This window comes from Brachyhypopomus gauderio, chromosome 13 (genome assembly GCF_052324685.1).
Source record: "Brachyhypopomus gauderio isolate BG-103 chromosome 13, BGAUD_0.2, whole genome shotgun sequence".
Taxonomy (NCBI): Eukaryota; Metazoa; Chordata; class Actinopteri; order Gymnotiformes; family Hypopomidae; genus Brachyhypopomus; species Brachyhypopomus gauderio.
The window spans coordinates 19,318,188-19,343,071 of NC_135223.1; the positions used below are offsets into that span (position 1 = coordinate 19,318,188).

The 24,884-nt window shown below is 41.7% G+C and overlaps 1 protein-coding gene across 1 annotated transcript in view; it reads left to right on the forward strand.

Moving 5' to 3' along the window:
• Positions 1 to 23,770, forward strand: part of tsnare1 (T-SNARE Domain Containing 1) — a 117,860-nt gene extending 94,090 nt beyond the window's left edge. The window contains exons 10-12 of the mRNA XM_076971511.1: positions 1,787 to 1,869; positions 10,613 to 10,720; positions 23,297 to 23,770. Coding sequence (XP_076827626.1) covers positions 1,787 to 1,869; positions 10,613 to 10,711 — 182 coding nt within the window. The 3' untranslated portion in view covers positions 10,712 to 10,720; positions 23,297 to 23,770. The remainder of the gene's footprint in view (positions 1 to 1,786; positions 1,870 to 10,612; positions 10,721 to 23,296) is intronic.
• Positions 23,771 to 24,884: the final 1,114 nt, after the last annotated feature.

Consider the following 24,884-nt stretch of genomic DNA (forward strand, 5'->3'; position numbering starts at 1 on the left):
GAAGTTCCCACGTTGTATGGTTTACAAACACACGCACACACACACACATACATACACACACACACACTAGTCACAGCGCTTTCCTGCTGGGTTCCCCTGGTTATTCCAGTTCTCAGCTTCTTAAACTTTCTTCTGTCACTGCTTTGTCACTTTTTGGTGTGGTTTACTGGATCTTGTTGACCAAGCTACTCCACCAAGAAAAAGGTCTGTGTTTTTAGTGACAGAAAAGAAGTGGGTGGCCACAAAACAGAAGTTCTGTTCATCTTCACTGAGTAAGATGAGCTGTTCAGCTTCAGTTAGTCAGAGGAGCTCTTCATCTTCACTGAGTCAGATGAGCTCTTCAGCTTCATTTAGACAGATGAGCTCTTCATCTTCACTGAGTCAGATGAGCTCTTCAGCTTCATTTAGACAGATGAGCTCTTCATCTTCACTGAGTCAGATGAGCTCTTCAGCATCGTGACTTTGATGAGCTGTTCAGGTTCAGATAATCAGATAAGCTCCTCATCTTCAGCGAGTCAGATGAGCTCTTCATCTTCGGTTTTCATTCAACCAAAGCTCTGTATTTCTCACCCTGGCCCTCCTCCTCCTCTCTTAGCCTCTCTGTCCCTGGCATAGCAGCAGTCAGCAGTAGCGACCCCTACAAAATCAAATCAGAAGGAGATAAACAAAAGCTCATTAGTTCTAGCAGCTATGCAGAGGGGAAGGCTACAGTGTTTGCCTTTGCCGAGACTCCCCCACTTTAACCCTACTGTATCTCACTCACTTCTGCTTTAGTTGGGCCCTCAAGTGTGTTGAACCGCACATTTGTTTTTAATTGGGAAGGGAATTGAGTTTGCATTTTGAATCAGAGTTCTCACTTGGTAGAATAAGTATATGTGCATTGATACAAGACAACTAATTTGGATTATTCAAAGCTAATAATTGGTTGGGTTTCTCCTGAATTTAAAAAGCAAGAGCATATCTCTTGCAAGTGCATGTATCTTTGTGCATGTCTAGGGTAAAATTGTCAAATTGACTGGATTTCGAAGGTGGGAAATTCTTATTTAAAACTTTTTTCCATATAAAGTCCAAAAGTGTACTGATATCTTAGTGGTGTAAGATTTAAATGTTATCGTCAGATTACTCCTCAAAGGATTTATGTCATATCAGATTTTCAGATACTAATCAGGTATTTCAAACCACAACACAATCCAACACAAAACTTCAGACACTGTTCAAGCTAGTTTTGCAAACTTTATATGATCCATTGACAAGTGTGTCTGGTGTTAGTACTCAGGGGGACATTGGGGTAAGAGAGGTGGAAGTTTGAAACGACATGGAGCATTATGACCACAGGAACCGAAGCTGCTCCTCTGTATGGCGTTTGAAGGTCCGGTCTGATTTTGGAGTTTGAAGGTCCAGTCTGAAATCTATGAACTCTATGCTTTTAAACACTCTCCATGTGTGAGCTTGGTTTTCAACCATACGCTTCAGAGTAAGGTGTGGTAAGACTGGAGGTGCAGAGCCTCTCTCTTGTTCCTTGTTCCAAGAGAGGACACCAGTGTATGCAGTGATGGAGATGTAGTAACATTAGTATTTTGTGTAGAGGTAGAGGTAGAGGTATACTGCTAAAGACCATCTCCAGTGAAAGTGTGTTTGTATCTTGTAAAGAGCCTCAGGAGATAGGTAAAGACAAATCAAAGCATGTTTTAAAGACATAAGTTACTGTCGTAGGCAGTGATGCAATAATCATGAACTCAGTGCTGCTAATGAGGATAATAATAATGTCAATTTCCACTCTCTTCAGACAGCATTGAGGACTACATTCAAACCACCACCTCACATGTGGAATCTGCTAATCAGGAGCTTGCAAAGGCCAGCCATCATCAGGTAATTATTCTGAACCAGATGTCTGTATGCACAAATAGGCTTTCTACATTTGGAGAGCTACATAACCACCGTACTTTAGCGTTGGTGTTGTGACAGATTCATTGCAGATTGAGACATTGAAAGAATTTTAATTCCAGCTCAAACCATTAATGTCTTATTCATTTTTTCTTTCTAAGTTTTCTGGTTTTAGCTAAATGGACATACATGTTTTCGATCCATATTACAAGGATCCAGGAACATTTCTGTGGAAATCACTAGATGTGTGTGTGTGTGTGTGTGTGTGTGTGTGTGTGTGTGTGTGTGTGTGTGTGTGTGTGTGCATGCATATTAGTGTAGTATTACACAAATTCTTAATATGAATAAATTGTTTGTGCATATAGATACATTTGTGTGTAAGCTTGTGTGTGCATTTTGTGTGTGGGTCAGCTCTTGTGACGTATGATATAGCTGATGGCTGATGTATGCTATATTTTGGTCATTTGTTATGATAGGACTAACTAATTTCCTGTGGCTTTCTGATATTGATTAATCAGTATTTTTTTATAAAAATACATTTTAGCATTTTTACAGAGTACTGTACCTGTATGCATTTGAATGTTTTTCTCAAATATTTCATACTATTTTTATTTGTAAATTGTTCAAATAAATTGAGTTACATTGTTCATTCTATCATAACATTTTGAATCCAAAGTTAACATCAGTAGGTCAGACATTAACAGCATAGTGCACAGAGACACAGTAATAGTTCCCCACACCATGTGCTGTCTACCTCTTATTCCCTTAAGGCTCCTTCTCTCTTTCCATTCTATTAACATTTGGAGTGCCTTGTTTATGTTGCTGCAGTCTCACCCTTAGTCACTCTTTTTATCTGTTCAGCACAACCTGCTTCTCTCTGTCTTCTTTGTTTACAAATCCGAAAGCCCGGAAACACCAGATTAGTTGACTGTGATGTTACACTATGATTTGCCTCCCTGCATAATGTATTTTACATTTTCTCTAAGCATGAATTCTCTCTCTCTCTCTCTGTATGTCTCCTGTTTTTATTTTTGTTTTTTTTTAGACTGCTTTGGATGACTGTCTATCTCACAGGTTCATACTGTCATTAACACAGAACCGCAAATCCTTCCCTGAATTATGCATATAAAATTATAATATTATTTTCATGTATGTGAGAATGAAGGAGAGAAATCTGGCTTGTGCTTTGCACACCTGCACATGAGTGCTCGCTTCCAGTGCACACACAGTTTTCATCCAACCCTAAATATTCACAAAGTCTCTAAGAATCAAAGGAATAAAGTAATTTAGAATGCAAACATTATTGTATCAAATTCCAAGAAAAATTTACTTTTTTTGTAAATGTGCCGTTTCAACATTCAATCAAAATCCACACATTGAAGCCAGTGAATTTTCAGCTGGAAGAAGAAATTGGGATAAACCCAAAAGTCTCTGCTCTCACCTCCCACATTCATCTCTTCTTCCCCTCTTCCTTCACTCCTCTTACAAGTGAGCAAGTGAGAGAGCAAATGAGAGAGCGGCAACAGCTTTCCGATTAATTGTCATTTCATTATCTCAAGGAGAGCTCAGCCGTGACCAAACCCACACAGAGCAATTTAGCACTCCGCCAGTCCCGCTGGCCGCTCACAGAGGGGAGGGAGGAAGAGCAGGAGTGTGTCTGGCTCCAAACACACCCACAACTCCTTTTCCGGGTCTCTCTTAAGCCCGTGTACTTTCATGAGCATCACGTGCTATGGCCAATTAAAAATGGCAAGTCATTTTCTGTCTCTGGCCCCAATGTGTCTCTTAAATAAACGCCAAAGATAAATTGAATCTATAATCCATCAGTCCAAAAGCAAATCCTCTCTTCTCTTGGAAGTGTATAAGTAAGAAGACCAGTGTTGTGTCAGCCCCATCAGAGCTCAATGGACCAAGATAAAACATGATTGTTCATTACCACACTGCAGCTGTATGCACTAAACTTCAACGAGCAGTCTGTGAACAGAACATGTACACTCCACACTACAAATAAGTGGAAAGAGCTTTGCACTGGTTTCACGGAGAAAGTCAGATAGTCGTACTTGATTTAATAGAGTACAAACTTGCTCATAATTAGAGCTTCACTTGTGTCAATAAGCCTCTGCCGTCATCTGCTTGCATGAATGCATACGTGATTCCGTGCGAGTGTGTGACAGCCGGATGATCTTCTACACCGGAGCACATGGCGGGGGTTGTTGTGTTTCAGGTGTGCTTTGCTCAGTCTAGCTGAGTCGCAGGCTGTTGCGTGTCCATGTCGGCCAGACAACACCCGCTGGAGACCCTCAGCCCTCGCACGCAAGAGCACAGAAACCATGGAGCAGTGTGCCCAGGCTAATCATAGCAGACAGCGTTTATTAAATGCATTGCTGTTTTGACAGCTAATTGCAATCCATAGAAATTCTGACCAATCTTTCCAAAGATGAAGGCAGACTAATATTTAACTTTCTTTGTATGTGTTGTTTTCAATGGTCTCTTATACCTCAGCTATGCAAAGCTGCTTTCAATGTTGACAAGTTTACGTGACAACCATACTGGCACATACAGTTCATTTTCCATGTGTATATATCCTCTAGAGTAATGCTGTACAGGGTTACCCAAGGTGGAACTGATCAATTCCACTTCATACTGTGATGAGGGACTTAACAATGTAAATAGCCCATGCACTATAATTTAGTGGTGATAAAAAAAACTTGAGATGGGCCAAATGATCTAGCCCAGTGTCTGAAGGATTCATAGCTTGAAACTAGCATGTATGAGTATAAATATTTAGTTTGTGTAGGTGAGTTAGGTGAGTTTTTATTAGTTAGCTGAAGCTAGGAGGGTCTAATCTAAATTAGAGAAAGTGAACTCATGAACAGAGTAGTCATGACTCAGCATATGAATATGAAACCCTTTCAACACAATTCTTAATAAAATTGTGCTTTCTAATTCTTATTAGATGTTGTACACTATTGCTGTTACAGCCAGATCTAGGAGGCAGATCGTAAAGGCAATGATAGACATGGCTCGTGATTTGAAGGAAAATGTAGGTGTTTAATTTTAAAGGGCAGTTGACTTCAGGAGGTTGATATAGCCTAAAATAATAAACTACAGGACCCAGAAAAGAAAAGAAACAGAAATTGTCTGCCTTACCTTACTGGCACAAAAGAAAACAAATAAAACATATTAACCTGCCCTGACTCCCTGATACACAAACAGAAAAACAAAAAACAGCAGGAAAAAGACACATATCAACTCCATACTGTTCCTACTTCCTGTCTTAAGCCAAGAGTATAGCCATATGCAGTGTATATATATATATATATATATATATATATATATATATATATATATATATATATATATATACACCAGAGGTGGGACCAAGTCAGTGTTTTGCAAATCTTTATCCTCAAGTCCCGAGTCAAGTCTCAAGCAAAGACAGTCAACTCAAGTCAAGTCTCGAGTCAAGACAGGCAACCGTCAAGTCAAGTCCCAAGTCTGAAACTTGGAATTTCAAGTCCTTTCGAGTCTTTTTTTTTTACAGGCACCAACGCTTTACGAATGCTACGCTGATGCGTTTCTTTACTCGTTTTGTTGGTGTCCGCCAGCCAAAAGATGACAGATCATTTACATTTTATCTTCTCTTAATTACATAAATGTACTTAAACAAGAATGTTTCGTTACATCATTTTACACGAAAATAGCAAGCTTCATCGTAAGCAAGATGCTGTCATTACAAATGGTTATTCTAAACATTTGGATAAAATGTTTAAATATAAACTAATAAAAGGTTAGGGGTATTTGTTGTTGTACCTGGAGATTCAGTGGGGTCACATATTCTGATGGCTGCCGTCAGAATTGGTGACCCCAGTTAAAAAGGCTCACCTGTACATCCCATTCATGATTTCTTTGTTGGCTGCAATGGTGAGGGGATGGTAAATCTTGTTTAAGTACATTTATGTAATTAAGAGACAATAAATGTAAATATAAACACCTGTCATATTTTGGCTCGTGGACACCAACAAAACGAGTAAAGAAAGTGCATCAGCGTAGTTTACGTAGCATTCGTAAAGCGTTTGTGCCTCTGAACAGAAACTGTAAAATAGCGCCCCCTGTGGTCACAAAACTCGACGGTCACAGAATCTGGTGTAACGCCGGTCTGCGTCAGAAGGACGGAAATGAAATTAATGGGGCGCACTTTATAAATATTAATATGCGTTTTAAAATTTAGATTTGGGGTAAAAAAAAATCAAGTCTTTGCAAGTAAACAGGTTCAAGTCCAATTCAAGTCCCAAGTTATTGGTGTAAAAGTCCAAGTCAAGTCTAAGTCTCTGAATATTTTTTCAAGTCAAGTCAAAAGTCTTAATATTAATGACTCAAGTCTGACTCGAGTCCAAGTCATGTGACTCGAGTCCCCACCTCTGATATACACACACACACTCACTGGACACTTTAGTAGGTACACCTTGCTAGTACCTTTTGCCTTCAGAGCTGCCTTAATCCTTCGTGACATAGATTCAACAAGGTACTGGAAACATTCTTCAGAGAGTCTGGTCCATATTGACATGATGGCATCACGCAGTTGCTGCAGATTTGTCGGCTGCACATCCATGATGTGAATCTCCAGTTCCACCAAATCCCAAAGGTGCTCTATTGGGTTGAGATCTGGTGACTGTGGAGGCCATTCAAGTACAGTGAACTCATTGTTGTGTTCAAGAAACCAGTCTGAGATGATTCACGCTTTATCAGAAGATGGGTACACTGGTCATAAAGGGATGGACATGGTCAGCAACAATACTCATGTAGGTTGTGGCGTTGACACGATGCTCAATGAGCCCAAAGTGTGCAAGGGAAATATCCCCCACACCATTGCACCGCCACCACCAGCCTGAACCGTTGATACAAGGCAGGATGGATCCATGCTTTCATGTTGTTGATGTCGAAATCTGACCATACCATCCGAATGTTGCAGCAGATATCGAGACTCGGCAGACCAGGCAACATTTTTCCAATCTTCTGTTTTCCAATTTTGGTGAGCCTGTACAAATTGTAGCCTCAGTTTCCTGTTCTTAGCTGACAGGATTCTCTTTCCTGACAGCAGTGGCACCCGGTGTGGTCTTCTGCTGCTGTAGCCCATCCGTCTCAAGGTTCCAGATGCTCTTCTGCATGCCTCAGTTGTAACCACTGGTTATTTGAGTTACTGTTGCCGTTCACACAAACCAATCTGGCCATTCACCTCTGACCTCTGGCATCCACGAGGCATTTGCACCCACAAAACTGCCGCTCACTGGATATTTTCTCTTTTTCGGACCGTTCTCTGTAAACCCTAGAGATGGTTGTGAGTGAAAATCTCAGTAGATCAGCAGTTTCTGACCAGCCCATCTTACATCAACAACTATGCCATGTTCAAAGTATATAAAACATGTGTATATATATATATATACTGTATATATAATATGAGCAACAATGCGCAAAACACAATCAGAGCACCAAAGGCAAAAACAAACCAAAAGTTGAAACAGAAGTAGAAGAAACAACGACACGGCAGAGGCACACAAAAAAGAGAGCACCCATGTGTCTTCTGTGCATATGCCCTTAATGGTGTGATGCACAGTAGCCAACCCGCATAAAGGTCAGACTCCGCAGTCTTCACAGAAGTCGGCCCTTTCAGGGAGTACCGCCCGCTCTCCTGGAACAAGGAACACATGACAAAATAACAACAGCAAAGGATCAACAGTGCCAGGGGCGTAACACTACCAAAGTGAGCTATCAAATAATATTGGAATTAGGCATGAACCTGATTTCATAGGATTTTCATACAGCTATAAGTGTGACTGACCACTAGTCGAGCACCACCATAAACATTCATAGCACAATTGTTTCATGAAGTCACATTCCTACATATAGTTTGTGACACTTTTTTTTTTCATTGATTGACCACTGCAAAATATAGCTGCCACATTGTTGTGAAAAACTTGTATTTTCCCTCCCTCCATACAAACCGCAGTGATTTGGTGTTGATCAGGGTGCTTGGCAGGCAGTTTTCTGTTTGGAGTACTTATAAATTTAGACAGAGAAGCTGTGCACTGATGCAAAATTAAAGCAACCTAGTGGTTCTACAGGAGTCCTGGGGAGGTGTCCGGATCTGAGCAGTCATGTAGAACAACTGCCCAACTGCAGTGAAGAGCAGGACCACAAGTCAGTGTTTATTTGCCATGCCTTCTAAACATCATAATCAGTCAGACTGGGGCCGAATTTTTATGCAAATTGTACATAAGCCGATTACAAGCAAGGCAGTAGCGCTGCAAACATTACTTATTTTACAGACCTCCAATTTTCCAAGGAGATGAGATAAAGGCAGAATAACATTATGTCAGTAATCATTCTGCCACATTGTTATGGTATTGAAAAGAGATTTCACATGTCACACAAGGTAAATAGCTTTCCCTATGGAGACCCCAGTTGGAATGTATGAGTCGCAATTGCAAAACGTCCACGAGATGTTTGTATAGTTCGATACTACTCTGTCTTTCTGACCTATTAGCTTGCTCTTTCCAGTATGAATGTGGATCTCTTCAGTGCATTTCTAGCCTAGGTACTTACATTTCTCCTTTTATTTAAATCATTAATATATGCCATGTTTGGTATGGAATTTTTACACTTCACTTCTCTCCAGGCAGTAGAAACGTTAACATTAATCTGGAAAATGCTAACATTAATCTGGAAAATGCTAACATTAATCTGGAAAAGCAGAATAAAGGGAACATGATGCTGCTCTTTTATTAATGTTTCATGCATTCACAGTTTATGCTTTTACATTTTGGGTCATAAAGTACCATAATCAAGCTTCTGTTGTGTTATGAGTATTATGACCTGGCATTTGTACTAGAGGAATCCCCAGCCACTGTATTATTACAGTATAGCGAGGAATTCCTAGATTAGTTTCTTTGTGAAATGCAAATGTATATATTACCTGTTTACATACAGTGGAGAAAGGATTTGCAAAAATTGCCCAAGTGACTGAAACTCACTGACATCCTTTTTAAATAGTTCCCAAGAGTAAAATTGGATGTTATCTGAAGTTTGTACTCATTCGAAGTCTTTACTCAAATACGAACTGGTGTTAATAATTCAGCATTAATCCAATGCCTGTTATAAAAAAAGTTCATTCATAAATTAAAATTAGGGCCACGGTGAACACAGTAAGTAACAACATTCTCTACGCCCCATGCTGCCACTTCTCTCAGTCACTACTCTCCACAAGCCGTCATAATCACTCCTCCCTTCTCCCCAGTGGAGAAGATTCCTGCTCTAAAATGGAGCAACAGATCTTTTGTTGTTCAAAGCTCCTTTTCTGTTCCACGTCACCTTATTCATTTTCTTATTTCCTTGTTTTCTGTGAATGACAGTGGGAGGATGACACAGACTGAGAAGCAGCACACAGAGTCTGACGGAGGAAGGGTGGAGGAAGGAAGAGAGACATATATATAGAGAGAGAGAGAAAGAGAGAGAGAGAAAGAGAGAGAGAGAGAGAGAGAGAGAGAGAGAGAAAGAGAGAGAAAGTTTATAAGGCGCAGTTTAGGAGTAAATGTAAGAAAGAAGCCCGCGAATCTGTGGTGACCAGCTGCAAGAGAGGAGATAGCAGAGAGAGGCTTTTAATTCTCAATCCCACAGAGCCTTTGAAAATTACCAATCTTCTTATCACAGACGCAGGGCTGCTTATGCAAATTGTTGTGGAGTGGAACGTTTAAACGGAAAATTACTCGACAGCAGTTTTTTGCTCCCCCCTCTTCTCCTCTCTTTCCCTCTCTCTCTCTCCCTTTCCACATAGAAAGCCTGTTTCCAGTCTCAGATAAGAAGATGAATTGCTCTTCGCGCTTTGAAGCGCGTCAGGATTTAAAGACTCCAGCTCAGCTCTGGTCTAGTCCTGCCGCTCTCACTGGCTTTGTAGCAGGAAACGAAGGAGAAAAAAGCGAAGAAGAAAAGCGTTTCAAAACATCATACAGTCTGTGCTCCCTCTCGGCTCCCCATCACGGGGGCTGCCTGTGCACTCAAGTATAAAAATATATATTTAAATACATCTACTCAGCACTCAAATATATTTACTCAAATTTTTATTCATATATTTGTTGTTGGCTGTTGAATGTCCTGGGTACAAACTTAATTTAAAAACATGACAAAGTATTGCCGAGGCGAAGGAGGGGGGGGGCATTCATACCCCCTGAAGGGAAACTGTTTGAAGCATTTAATATCCAAATAACACCTGTGGCATTCTCTATAAAAGAAAGTCCACCACAGTAAACACTTAATGGAGGAAGAGGTCATGTTAGGAAAAGCAGAAGGGGTTATGTGAACAATTAAGGCATCCATCAACAGAGGTTAAGATTGGACAGAATCTGCTCCTCTGGTAGATGTGGGACCTCATGTTTGGGAAATGTAGTTCTAAAGGCAGCAAGTGTACCTGAAGGAATGAACCTGGAAAACCATGACACAAACTTACACTTGGACATTTTGCAATGTGGCGTCTATCCTGAAGCAACACGGCAGTTCGAAGGCTTTACCGCTTGTAATGAAACGTAGAATTTTCCACAGTTGGCCCTGTTCTTACCAATAGGGATCTCACTTGACAATAACTAAGGTGAATAGAAAGAATTTACCACATGCATGTGAGGTCCACACGACATTACAGGAGCCATCTCATATCCCCCTCTTCTCCATCCTTCTACAGCGGCAGCTGAGGAAGAGGAAGTGCTACCTGCTCATAGCTGCGGCCCTTATTCTGACTCTTCTCATCATCATCATCATCGCCGTGTCGGCCAGGAAATGAGAGCAGTAGGTAAGACTGCATCTGCTGTTCAGCAGTACACAGAGCACTGAATAGACATTCAACTTGACCTCATTACTCTTAAATCGCGAGCAAAGTTCAAAGCTGAGGTAGTTTGGGAGGTTTTATTGGTCTCCTCGAATAGCCTTTTTCATTGGCAACCTGAATCATTTTCAGGACGCTGGTGACTCTAGAGAAACAGTATGTTCATTTGAAAATAGAAAGGATTTGATTTTCTGTGATAGCCACTAATTTAAAATTAAATTTTAATTCTAAATTAAAATTAAGTTCATTCTAAGTGCCATGTAAAGGTTTTTACTCAAATGACACCCTTGACATATGTACCCCATGATAATATATTAGTCTTGCATGTGTCACTATGAAGAGCTTTTTTTTTCCCAGACAAAGTGATTCAGGGAATCTCCCTTGCAACTATGTGTGATGTTTCTATTTAAAAAGTCGGACTCTCACATGTGCTACCTCATTTTGTTAAAGGCACAATGCACTTTCTTTCACAATCTGCATACCTATTCACTTCTGGACAAGTTGCTTTACTTTATTCCTTCGCTTGTTCGCTCACTGTGTCTGTGAGGTGGAAGGTGAGATGCTGATCAGAGTGGCTGATGTTCAACAGTGTCCCATGGGAGAGCAGACTATGGGACAGGCTGGACTCTTCCACATGTCCATCGGGGCAGCCCCTTCTTTCCCTCTCCCTCCCTTCTGTCACTCCTGCTCTCTCTCTCTCTTTTCTCTCTCTGTCTCTCTCTAATTTTTTTTCTCTCCTCCCTCATTTGTTCTCTCTCTCCTTCCCTAACTCTCTTTGCCTTCTCTATTTTTCTATATCCACTTTCCACTGCTCCAGGATTCCTTCCACCCCATCTTAACTTTTCCTTTTAACTTGCATGCATCTCTTTTCTCTCTATTATTCTGCCTCTATGTCCACTTTTGGCTCTTTCTGTCTTTCATAATGTGTCTTTTGCTTCCTCTTTCGTTCTACACCACATCCTCCTGCTCTCCCCCTCTCTCTCTCTCTCTCTACATTCTGTAATTCCAATACTGCTTTCACCTCATTTTTTCCTTTCAGATCAACTCACATACATGCATTTTCTGTCCTGTCTCTCATTCTCTTTCTTTGTCTTCCTAACCTTCCATACACCTCCTATTCTGCACTTCACGTGCACGTGAAGCCAGATAACATCTTTAATTAACTAGCTCTTAACTGCTGTTTGTAAAACGGCATTAAAAGAGAGAATAACTTGTTTGAACTTTGGCTTCAAGATCTCATCTTTTGCAAAGTACTTTATGCATTCAGTGTGCACTGAGGAAGATTTGACATAACATTGACATAAACATTAACATGAATAATTGATAGCTATAACAATATCAGTTTGATGTAACTTTGATGTACTTCAATAAGTCAATAAGTCGTTTTTAAAATTACTCAGAGTCTTGATATTACTGATTGGAAGCTCACCACATACAGCCCATACAGGCTTCCTTTGGACTGTGTTCTACCCAAGCAGGGTCCATTCTTGAATATTAAATATGTTTTTTCAGTCTGGCCACTTGTTGCTCTCTCCCCTTTCCTTGACTAAAGAGCTTTGGCATACATCCTCCGGTTATCTACTCCAGGTCAACTCCCTAAGGTCACGGATTACCGGTTTTTCAGATTGGTGAAGCAATGTGTACAAAATCATATTTGCAGTGGAGATGGGATTTCAGCGCAGGCTCTGTGCAGTATGTGAGGAACGGGCCGGGCTGGCGTGGCAGCCTGAGCAATAATGTCTGGTGCTTTGCCATCCCAAATTCTGCTGTAAGCCTGGGACTACTAGCCAGCCCACTGTTTACAGGGATCCCGCTCCAGAACTAGTATGGATTTATCCAGAATTAACAGTTCTGAGTTTATGTAAGCGCAAATCGTGCAGCTCTGCTGATAGCCTGCTTTATTCATTCTTTTCATGTCGCGTTGTTCATTCTGCTCCTCCGCTGCTTAAGCCAAGCTGCTCACACTGTTGTGCTGGGGACTGCCACAAGTGGTGTGTTTAGAGAGTTGCTGCAAAGATAGGGTAAAGCTCCGTATAAAAACAGATATTAGTGAAATGTAATGACATCGACAACAGATAGCAGTGGATGTGCTGAAGTGGACGCAAGAAACAGCAAGAAAGAAAAGAAGAGGAGCAAGAAAGCGAAGCAAGGGGAAGAAGAAGAGAGGGACGTCTGAGACACAAAGGCAGAGGGGAAAGCACAGAGCCTAATATATCAGTTTAATGAGAGTGGCAATGACAGAAATAACTGGGGAGCCGCTTCGCCTCTCAAATCAATAGCCTGGCGCTTTATGGCGCACTAAATAACGCAATAACTGCACCCTGACACTTATTCGTGCGAATTATGTTACCAGTGCTGCCCTCACATCTTGTTTACAGAGTCATTTGGGGGGGGGGGGGGGGGGGGGGATTCTTCAATATGCATGTCAGTGCCATGTGCTAACTGTAGCGTGCAGAGCAGTTAAAATCAGGGGCAATGAGGGACTGGCCCTGGCTCATGCATTCACTATGCTGCTAAAAATGAACCCTTAATGGTGTGACAATTGGCTATTGCTCTTTTCTGCTCTAATTTGATGACCGTAACACTGTAGGAGTGTTTAAACATTGTCTATTAGTCAGTGTGAGCAATTGTTGCACCCTATAATAACTGATCTGTGCTTCACTTCAGCAGATATTATGCAGTGTAAAGATGTGCCATTTTATATATGAAAAGTTGCTATAAAGCTAACAGAAATATGCAAATTAGTGAGAGAGAACAGCCATTGGCTGCACCAGAATAGGGAGTGGTCACAGGACTCTTAAACATGGCACATACTGTATATTACAGGGAGAGACACACACACGACTGACATTATTTAAACTGCTGACAAGGTTGATGTTTCTTTCTTTTCGAGCTGAAATTAAATTGAGATTTGATATGCACAGTGAAATCTCTGAAGGCATGTCTTATGCTGAGCAGTATCAGAGGAAGACGTGACTATGATGTTAGATTCTCAACATGGTTCTACTGTTCAGTCTGAGCCTGCAGTTGTATTATATACATTACAGCTGCTGTTATTTCCTATGTCTTTCTCTATTTTTTTCCCGCTGTCTTAGACTAACAGATACAGACACATGCTCTCTCTCTCACACACACAGACATACACACACACACACACACACACACACACACACACACACACACAGACACACACACACACACACAAACAATTCCCTACTTCACAAAGGCAGATGCCTCTGAACAGAAGGGCACGTGGCCAACACGCTTCCCTAGGCCTACCTGGCACAGGTCTCCACGGCTGGGCCAAGTCTCAGCTTGACCCTTATCAAGTCAGGGAAGATGACCACCGCATGTGGGATTAGCAGGCAGGCATACGTCTGTGCCAATCACTGCCACTCGCTCCGACCCGGCCCTGTGTGTGTTCAGAGGCGGAGTGAAAGGACAGAGAGGCAGCCCCGCTGCAGAGGCGTGTGTCTGCAGGACAGCGGGCCGCCCACCCCACCTGCCCCTGTTCATCTCCAAGAGCCCTCGTGATCCTTTTAACTCCTTTCTCACAACTGCTCTTATCTGCTCACTGTGTGCGGGCAGAAATGTCGCACGCTGCACTGGCTGTACTGGCTTTCATTTGAATTTCTTTAAGATTTTTTTTGTTAGGTGGTGTTTAATGTGACTCACATGATCTTCACCTGTCATCTGGCTTAAATCATAGGTTCATAACAAGCACTAAACTGGACAGAGAAAGCACCATGTACTGGAATGGGGACAAAAAAATTTGTTTTGATGGAGATCACTACCACTACATTTACTACTATATCACAATAATTAATATCTATATTGCTGTAGTGTTTCTATATCTATTTTGAAATGAAAGTTTTATTCATATTCATCTGCATAATGAACAGTGATGGCCAGGATGATGCTCAGGTGTCATACAGATGATCAGAATGCTGTAAAATTTGCTGAAGATAAACCACCTTCTACTTTTTGCAGGTGAGATAAGGTCACTGCTTTAGACAGTTTTATGCTCTTTTCAAAATGCAAAGTTTGACTAATGACACAAACAGCTTGCTCTCACAGCTTTCTCTTGGTGTTAGAAGCACCAGCTGATCGCTGGGTTTTCTTGGCAGGCACCGGCCTCTCCAGCACCTCTTAATTCTATCTGTTTCTCTTTTCACATTATTTAGTCAGTCTGTTATTTACATATTCAGTTATTTCAACCACCTCTAAATGAATTTCCTAACTTAGCTTTGAGAAGACTTTGGATTTTGTTAGTTTGATTTATTTATTTTATTTTTTGTTTTGTGCTCATTTCATTCATTACCTTTTTTATTGGTTTATTCGGGGTTCACTTATATGGCGTCAAAATAGGTCCTATAGTTTTGAGAATCAAAAAACAGAATCCATACCCAAGAAATTACGTTTTGTAATTGAGAAAACTGTCGTTAATATTGAGAGTTTAAAAAGCAGGTTTGTAAACAGAATATTTATGTTTTTAGTCTATTTTGGGTTTATTATTCTTGAAGAATCCGTTTTCGTTGCGCCTTTTCTCGCTTGCGCTTCTCCCAGTCTCGGTCTCGCCTCCAGAAGTTTCTCGCTTTTGACTTTTGGACCTGACTTTAGTAGTCTGTAGTAGTCTGACTCAATGGTATATTGAATTCTGGCCTATCCGTACTGTTTCTTAGGATGAATTCTGTGATCGGATGCAAAGCATTTTGTAAGTCGCTCTGGATAAGAGCGTCTGCTAAATGCCATAAATGTAAATGTAAATGTTCAGAACTGGCCAAAACTACTACGTCAAGATAATCAAAGATAAAATGAGGATGAAGATTTGTTGTAGCTCCTTTATTGTGTGAGAGCTTCCATGCAACGTGTGTGCTCTTCCTCTATGAATACTTTACAAAGATGAAGATGTATTTCAAGCACCTTGATAAATATTTAAGAATTAACACACAGGCAACATTTTTCATATTTAGCTGCTAAAGCTGATTTAGTCAGAGAACTGAAACAGAGCAGACAGGCTCCTGAAAAAAAGAGGCTTATTCAAATGACTTTAAAAAGCCAAGCTGACAACATGGAGCTGGGATCCATGTTAAGACATTGCAGAGATGAGAGGAAGAAAATCCTAAATGAAGAAAGTGGGAGAATAGTTACGGGATGACTTGGAGAATTAAACGTGAAATCTAACAAAGTCAAAAGTGTATTTTCGGTTTGTTTGTCATCAGTTTGCAATACACTTTGTTCCATGGCATAATATGACACAGACATTTACCAGCATGACCAGTCATTATCACAGTTAATTTATGGCAGCGCGGAGCCAGTTTGATTTGTTGTAGAATAATCAAATATTATATGAAATATCATATTTGCATAGATCATTAGTTGGACATGGCACAGATCATGAGGCTGCTGATTAGTGAGCTCTCATTTGAATTTATCCTATTGTGAGACTTTAAGAGGAGGATTAAGTGCACAAGTTCACCAGGTGCTTTACTTGTGGAGAACACCATTTACTCAGTCAGATCTTTAAAGCAGCAGTGCAAAAACAAATCAGATTTACGTGATTTTCCACTTACTCCAAATGTATTCATGCAGCAGTTCATGTGGTGTTCAGTGTTTCTTTTATGAGTTTCACACTAGGGCTATGAGGGTAATCTTGCTAGTACTGCAAAGCTAGTTCACTAAAATTCTATTCTGTAAGTATATGTCCAAATTGTGTGGCACGTTAATTTTTTAACTATAAACCTGAACTACGTTATGTAGCTGTCCATTTTACACCCGCCCCCGGTAACATTTTACGTTCGCAACACCCCAACCCCCCCCCCCCCCCCACCCCCCCAGTCAACAATTTACGTTCGCGTATGACAGAATGTCCTTGTTTTTTTGTAACCCTAACACTAACCCTTACCCTTATCCTGGGTGGCAACCCTACTTGGCGATGATATTACTACTGCAGCCAACTTGTATAACTGATAAAACTTCATTTGAAGGTGGACTTGTAGGTGAGGTCTCTGAGTTATGTGGTTTATAATAAAGTTCCACTGACCTTTAATTTTTAAAATGTTCTATCAATACTATTTTAGCAAATTAGCCATGCACAAAATGAGACTATGTAGCTTAGTAAATTAAGCTTTAGAGGAAACAGTGACCAATACTTGCAAGCTAGTCTCATAGATCCATTGCAGAATGAATAAATGCGGCAATCATATGGACTGACTACTATGGTATAAGTGGAAAATTACATAAATGTGCCAAACCATTCCTTTTAGACAATGTCAACTTAAAAACTTTAGCCTCCAACACCAAACACACACTGGTTAGAGTTAGGGTAAGGGTCAGCGTTAGGGTTAGGGTCTCTCACATCTGACTGACTGGTAGGAGTGAGAGAAGACAGATAAGAATGTTAGTGTTCTTATCTGGTGGCATGTGCCTGCTCCCTCTCCCTGAACCCTTATCTTCTGGACCCTCTCTCTCTGAACCCTCTTTCTGAACCCCACTCTCTGAACCCTCTCTCTCTCTCTGAACCCCACTCTCTGAACCCCACTCTCTGGACCCCCTCTCTCTAAACCCCACTCTCTGGACCCCCTCTCTCTAAACCCCACTCTCTGAACCCTCTCTCTCTGAACCCTCTCTCTCTGAACCCCACTCTCTGAACCCTCTCTCTCTCTCTCTGAACCCCACTCTCTGAACCCCACTCTCTGGACCCCCTCTCTCTAAACCCCACTCTCTGAACCCTCTCTCTCTGAACCCTCTCTCTCTGAACTCCACTCTCTGAACCCTCTCTCTCTCTCTCTGAACCCCACTCTCTGAACCCCACTCTCTGGACCCCCTCTCTCTAAACCCCACTCTCTGGACCCCCTCTCTCTAAACCCTACTCTCTGAACCCTCTCTCTCTGAACCCTCTCTCTCTGAACCCCACTCTCTGAAGCCCACTCTCTGAACCCTCTCTCTCTGGGCCCTCTCTCTCTGAACCCTCTCTCTCTCTGGACCCTCTCTCTCTGAACCCCACTCTCTGAACCCTCTCTCTCTGAACCCTCTGTCTCTGAACCCTCTCTCTCTCTGGACCCTCACTCTTTGGAACCTCTTTCTTGTATCCTCTCTCTTCACCTTCTCTCCTGGACACTCTCTCTGAACCCCACTCTCTGAACCTTCTCTCTCTGGACATCCTATTTCTGGACCCTTTCTCCTGGACTCCCTCCCTCCTGGACCCACTCCCTCCTGGGCCCTCCCTCCTGGACCCCCTCTCTCCTGGGCCCTCCCTCCTGGGCCCCCTCCCTCCTGGGCCCTCTCTCCTGGACCCCCTCCCTCCTGGACCCCCTCTCCTAGAGCCCTGCCCTCATTAATTAGCCCATAAGCTGCAGCTGTGCTGACAGTGGCTTGCATCAGATGTAATGAACGTCTGGTGGTCCTTCCTTTCTTGATCAGATGTAACAGTTGGGTCCAACTAGTGAGCTGCCTTACATCATGCTAGCTAATTCCAAACCTGATTTAATCATTGCACATTAAAATGCAAATAAAAATAATGTGTCCCCAGTCATAATATGTCAATGATATTTAGTTGGAATGTATGATCCTTTTGCTGATGAGTCTCACGAGCCTCCCACATTGGTACAGATTGTTGTTTTTTCAGTGGTTGCTTTGATCAGGGTGAAATCTCATAATTTTTTGCTGTGTAAGAAAGATGTGGACAAATCTTTATAAGTTGTGTCTTATTGAGAAAGTGTGCTGCTCTGAAGGGTAACAGTTTTCACTCAGCCAGTATGTTCATGTCCTTACAGCACTTCAGAATCCCACTGGATCTCAGCTCCTCCTCACCAATGCACTGTACCCACAATCCTCCAGGAGTGAACAATGTACCTTCATTTGTACAATGTACCAAAAATGAAAACAGTAATCTGAAGAGAAGGTCATCTACAATGAAATCCTCACTAAATCTTTCAGATGTCATTTAGTTTAAATCATGAAGCACTTCTTACCAACCATTATGTTTCCCCTGACAGCAGCAGTCATTGAACAGATGAAGGAAACTGGAGTTATAGGTATATTGCCTTAGATCTAGTAAGGTTAATCCATGTCTAGGACAAATCTCTCTATCTGGATTCTTCTTAGACAAATCTTCTTAGACAAATCTTTGTGGGTAAACTTGCTTCATGCAAATTCCAAACCACATTAGCTTTGAGAAACTAGTTTGCTGCATTGAGATTAATGAGGAGGGGGTGACTACTTGATTTAATAGGGTTATTTCACTGCTTCCAGGCAGAAATAAACAACAAATGTAATGCAAGACATTAGTCACTCTCTTCTCTGAGTGAAAGAAGTTTCTGAGTTCACTTTTTGACTGTGGTCTCACTCACAATCAAATGTCAGTATCCTGCTCCTGTTGTTTATTATTAAGAAGTGCACATTTATGTTTTCAAGAGCTTGTTGGTTGAGCATGTTGGTGATTAAAAGTGATAGTCTTTCAAAATATACTCTTAAAAGTATTTTACAAAATAAAAGTGTCTAAAATTTTATTTTTTTTTGTAAAAAATTATTGTGACACAGGAAAAGTCCTGGATTTGCCAACTGTGTTGGAGGTAAAAGCTGTAGGAAAATGCAATTACGCTGTACATGATGAAATGTGAAAATCCTTTATTTATCTTTTTCTGTGCTGTCAGCTTGTTCTAAACTTTGCTAGTGGGGATTACAGACACTCTGTAGGAGAGCAGCAGGCTTCAGCCACGTCCATGTCAGGTAGTGTCATGTGACAAGGAGACTTGGAGTATATGGAGTCCCAAACATAAACCTCTATGTGATATCAGTAGATTATAGAGAAGGGCTTAAAAATATGTATCAACAAAAGAAGACAGAAAAAAAAGAAGAGAGAAAACAGTTCTGTCCTTTATTTATATGTTTCTCAAAGTGGTTCCTCCCAGTGAGTGAGGCAGCCTCATCTAATTCCTCCTCCTGCCCGTGTCTCCAGGAAGAGCTAGGATTACCTAAAGCTGATTGGTCGCCTTAATGTGTTAGGCTCCCCATGTTCCCCAGCTGAAAGCTCAAGCTGTCACTATAGCAGCCTGATCAGCACCGGGTCCCTCACTCCAAACCGCTCGCACTCCGACCGGGAGAGAAGGGTTGACGGAAAGCCTCGCAAGCAGCTTGTCTTCTCACGTGCTTTAAGAGTCGAGGATCTTTTTTCTTTCATTTCTTTTAATTGCAGGGCAAAATAAAGTAGGCAGATTGGCAGGCAGAGAGGCAACCCTTCCAAGGCTGTCAGTTTGAAGGCTGAAGCCTGGTGAGTCGTATGTCATCCTAGGAGCTGGGGATGCTATGTTGGACCGTGTCTTCTAAAAACTATCAACACCAGGTACCTGGACGCTAGCTGTGGAAATACCTGCTGAAGGCACGGTTCCATCTGTCCACACTAACATACCCTAAGCAGTGTTTGACTTCTATATTATATGATGTCTTGGTTTCAGTGGGAAAATAAGTGCTGATGTCTGACGTGGGGAAGTCCCTGTTGCTTATGATGGTGCAGACTTTTATGATCAGATAAATTATTATGTATTAAAGGCTGAGATCACACTGCCTCTGTTTCAAACCTGTTGGCATGTGTTCAGCCAGTGTTGGTAGATTTCTGTCTTTTGTCCCTGTGTGTAATTGTTGAGCCTGGCAGTGATTGAGGAGGCTCTCGAACTCCCCCTTCCTCTCTGTGAGCTTCAGTGTACTGGGCTCATGGGCGGAGGTATAGCTGGCAAGCAGGCAGAGGACTGGGATCGGGTGGATGCTGGGGGAGATCCTCCCTGTGGCAGCAGAGAGACAGGTGGCCGAGAGACAGGTGGCCGAGAGACAGGTGGCCGAGAGACAGGTGGCCGAGAGACAGGCTTTGATGTGGATATAGTGAGAATGGTCTGTGTCTTGGCCTGAGTAGCAACCTGAGAGGAGACTGCCCTCTGATCTCTGTCGCTTCAAAGCAGGTGTTCTTCCCCTCACTACTGCCCCCTCCTCTCAGTCCCCTTCATCCATTCAGCCAGTGAGTTTCTCTCTCTTTCTCTCTCTCTCTCTCTCTCTCTCTCTCTCTCTCTCTCTCTCTCTCTCTCTCTCTCTCTCTCTCTCTCTCTTTCTCTCCAGTCTCACGTTCTTTCTCCCCCTCCTCCCACTCACTGTTCTCAGCCAACATTCCCACACAGTGGAGCAGTGGGGATGGTGACATCAGATCTGATGGACAGATTCCTTTTTATCAGTCTGTACACCATAGACACTCGACTACTTCTCTCCTCCCTCCTACTCTGACTCCTTCTCTCACTCTCACTCTCTCTTTTTCTCTCTCTCCCTCTCTCTCTTTCTCTCACCCTCTCGCTCTCCCTCTCTCTCTCTTTCTCTCCCCCTCTCTCTCTCTCTCTCCCTCTCTCTCTCTCCTACTCCTTTTTTCATGTTCACACTTAATCATTATGTGCTCCTTCCATTTTGTTGATATCTCAGCAATCCATATGAGGCATAAAATTAGTCATACTTATATTGCTGATTTTAAAACAATGTCACAAACTATGGCATATGGAAAAACCTAATGTGTGATAACAGTAATGTGAAATAATAAAAAATATTTTCCAGCAATTGGTGTGAACAACAAATCCCTGTAGAGTAATAGATAAGTTGAATTGTATGTGTCATTGTGGTATTTTTACATAAATGCCAATTAGTAGTTATTAATAGTACAATAATAAAAGAAAATGTAGCGAAACATTTACAAATCTGTAAATCTGAGGTTTATACAAACCTCAAATCTACATAACACAACTGGCCATACAGTTATGACCATATGATTATAAGTTATAAATCTGACATTTGTATAAATTTATGAGTTTATGTATTTCTTACGTCAAAAGTCAATAGTTGAAGTGCCCTTGCGAAGTAGAGAACCTCCTTTAATGGTCTACAGGCCTCTCACATTTGACCCATTTTCTGTGTCTCTTTATGGTATGCCCCTGTAGCCTTGCTTTGTGTCTGCAGTGCTGCAGATCACACTCTTCATATGCTGTGTGTGTGTGTGTGAGATTAAGTGTGTGTGATTGAGTGTGCGTGTGGGTGTGAGTGGGTCGCTGAGACATGGCAGGGGGATGCAGTGACAGTAGTGAGAAATGCGTCACGGCCATCACTCCTTCAGAAAACGACTGCAAGTCCCCTTGCTCTCATTTCACGGATTGTGCTGCCTCTCTGTCTTTCTGCCTCTCTCTCTCTCTCTTTCTCTCTCTTGGCCTCCCTCTTTCTCTCTCTTGGCCTTTCTCTCTCTCCCTTTCTCTCTTTCACACTGTCTGTCTCTCTCTTTCTCTGTCTTTCTCTTCCTCGCTGTCTCCATCCATCTCCCTGTTTCTCTCTGCTGCTCTTTTTGTGTGTTCCGCTCTCTCTCTCTCTCTCTCTCTCTCTCTCTCTCTCTCTCTCTCTCTCTCTCTCTCTCTCTCTCTCTTGGCTATAAGGCAGCAGGAGCTGGTCTCGGCGCTACCTGGTCAAAGGCACTGTCCCTGATCACATGTCCCTGGGACATAACTGTGACCCCTTGGTAGAGCCCAGCAATGCAGTGCAGACTCAGAGAGAGAGAGGAGAGAGAGAGAGAGAGAGAGAGAGAGAGAGAGAGAGAGAGAGAGAGAGAAAGTGTGGTGTGTTTGTTTCTGGGTGGAATTAAGGGTAGTCAGTAGAAGTGTGGTGTAAAGACAGGTGATGATAGAATGAGAGAAATGGGGTGAATATATGGTATAGACTGGATGACCATTTTTCACGTTATAAAGCATCTGTAATAATTGTATTTAGGTCAAATGCAGGGACACAAATTCTAATTGTATTTGCTCAGTAGATGGTCATGGGGCAAAGGCTAAAATTATCATTAGGCAACTGAGGGAAAGACCCAGATGCTGTTTCATTAGAGACATTTTGTGTCCGGTTCACTCAGCCATGCTGTAGCCACAGGCTGACAGATGACACACACTTTCTGTAATGGATCTGAATGAGACACACATCAGGTTTTTGTGAGTGTTAGTGAACTACAACCTTCAGCTGCTGCTATACATCATGTATTGCATCAAGTATCTGAAGGTTGTAGTTCTACAACCCATTTGTCACGAAAACCAGTAGCTGATGACAACAGATTTGTTTATCCTCGTTAAGGGTGTTGTAATTGGTACACTGTAATTGTGATGTGATTTCGTTCTGTTGCATGCTCTTTGTTACAAGTCCATATTGGAATGACAATAAATACAATGAAGATCTCAAATCTTGAATCTGCTTTGTGTTGGTGAACTTGCTGATGATGGATTCAGATAAAAATGGCGAGCTTGGATCTGTAATGAGTAATGAGACAGTTCTGTCATGAACTTGCTTGGACTTAATTAAGGCTTTAACTACCAGTCATAAACATTCTTCAAAGCTCAGAATCATTTTAAATACAGGGTGCAAGCAGGTCAGGTGGCTGGAAGTAGACGCATATGACAGGGATATGTCTGGTAGGTGGGCAGTTCGGTGTGGGGCTGTTTGGTCATCTGACCTCTCTCTTCTCACTGTGATTCTCTTCTACAGATCTGAGTTCCTGCTCTGCTGCAACCTTTCCAGCTTTCTTCAGGCCGTGCGCTCTGTCATGCCTCCCGTCTCTCTTCTGGATTCAGTGTGTGTGTGTGTGTGTGTGTGTGTGTGTGTGTGTGTGTGTGTGTGTGGGTGGGTGTGGCATATTAGGTGATTATAGTCTTTTTTAATCAACTCTGTACTGTACTGTGTTATTAACTCCTTGCCATTCGAACTGAGCTCAAATCAAAGAGCACGCTCCAAATGGACCTGATGCGTTGCTGCACTTTTCATGAATACATTAGATTTTTTTTTTTTTTTGATGTCTATTATTTGTACTTGTAGGAACTGCAGTTAAACAGTAATGTGTAAGCATCCATTTCCCTAGAGCACAAAATATCTTATATATGTTATCAATAAGTCAAATACTTATTTTGGAAATAACAGATTCAGCTTTGAGCAGGGATTTTTGCTAATATATGTGTAATAAATCTGTATCACATGATTAATAAAACAGTTACATGATTAAGGCATCAGTTTTCTTCCTCAGTAGCAATTTGCATTAAAACATAAATGAAGGAGCTATTGAAGGTATGAGCTCCAAGTTTCCATGGGTTTAATCTGTCCCACAGCAGGTCCTAACCATGCAAGGATCTGCCCTGCACCAGGGACGGCTCAGCAAAACTGTTGGTGAGCAATTTATTTTTCTTTTCAATTTCTGTGTCTGGAATAAGTACTAGCTTGTTGATTAACCCACTCTCTTAGATCATCAGAGAAGACTAAGACTCAATAGAATGTGTACAGAAACCTCTTACCATGGTGTAGATTCCAGTCAAGTACTTACGGAAACAAAGTATGAACTTGGAACTTTGAGTGGTACTGTTAAATGTCCAACTGTCTAACTGACTGACTGCCCAACTGTCTAACTGACGGACTGTACAACTGTCTAACTGATCTCTGCATTTCCTCTTTTTTTAATATGACACCTTACAATCATGCAATCCTACCAGTTTTACGGCTTTATTGAAACTGAAACAGTTTTAATAATTTACCAATAGTGCCCCTCCTTCGTGTTCTCACTGTGGCCCAGAACTCTCACACAGCTACACAAACACACAGCTACACAAACACACAGCTCAGGATGCTTCAAGAGATCAAAACCAGAGAGAAATGACAGGCATGTCGTCGCCTCAGGCTTTCAGCCGTTAGCCAATCAAGATCAAGAAGCCACTTTCCCTCTCCTCCACAACTTGTTTTTTACATCTTTTACCGCCTTCCCTCAAGATGTCATTCAGAGATGGAACAGACATTTGATTCCTGTTTTAAACGATGATGCTCCTTCCTGTTAATCACTGAAAGAGGCAGTTCCTGATTGTTTCAAGGCTGCACAACTGTTGGGGTATTTTGTGCGTACACCAGAATGCTACAGGGAATGATTAAATAAATAAAACAAAGAATGAATGTAGTGATTATCTATTGCATCTTCTGATGCAACAGATTCATTCAGTATATTCAGTAAGAGCGGTGAGAGGATGCCTCATTCTGATTATTATTATAATTATTATAACAATAATAATATTAGTGTTGCTGTTGTATATTATACTTA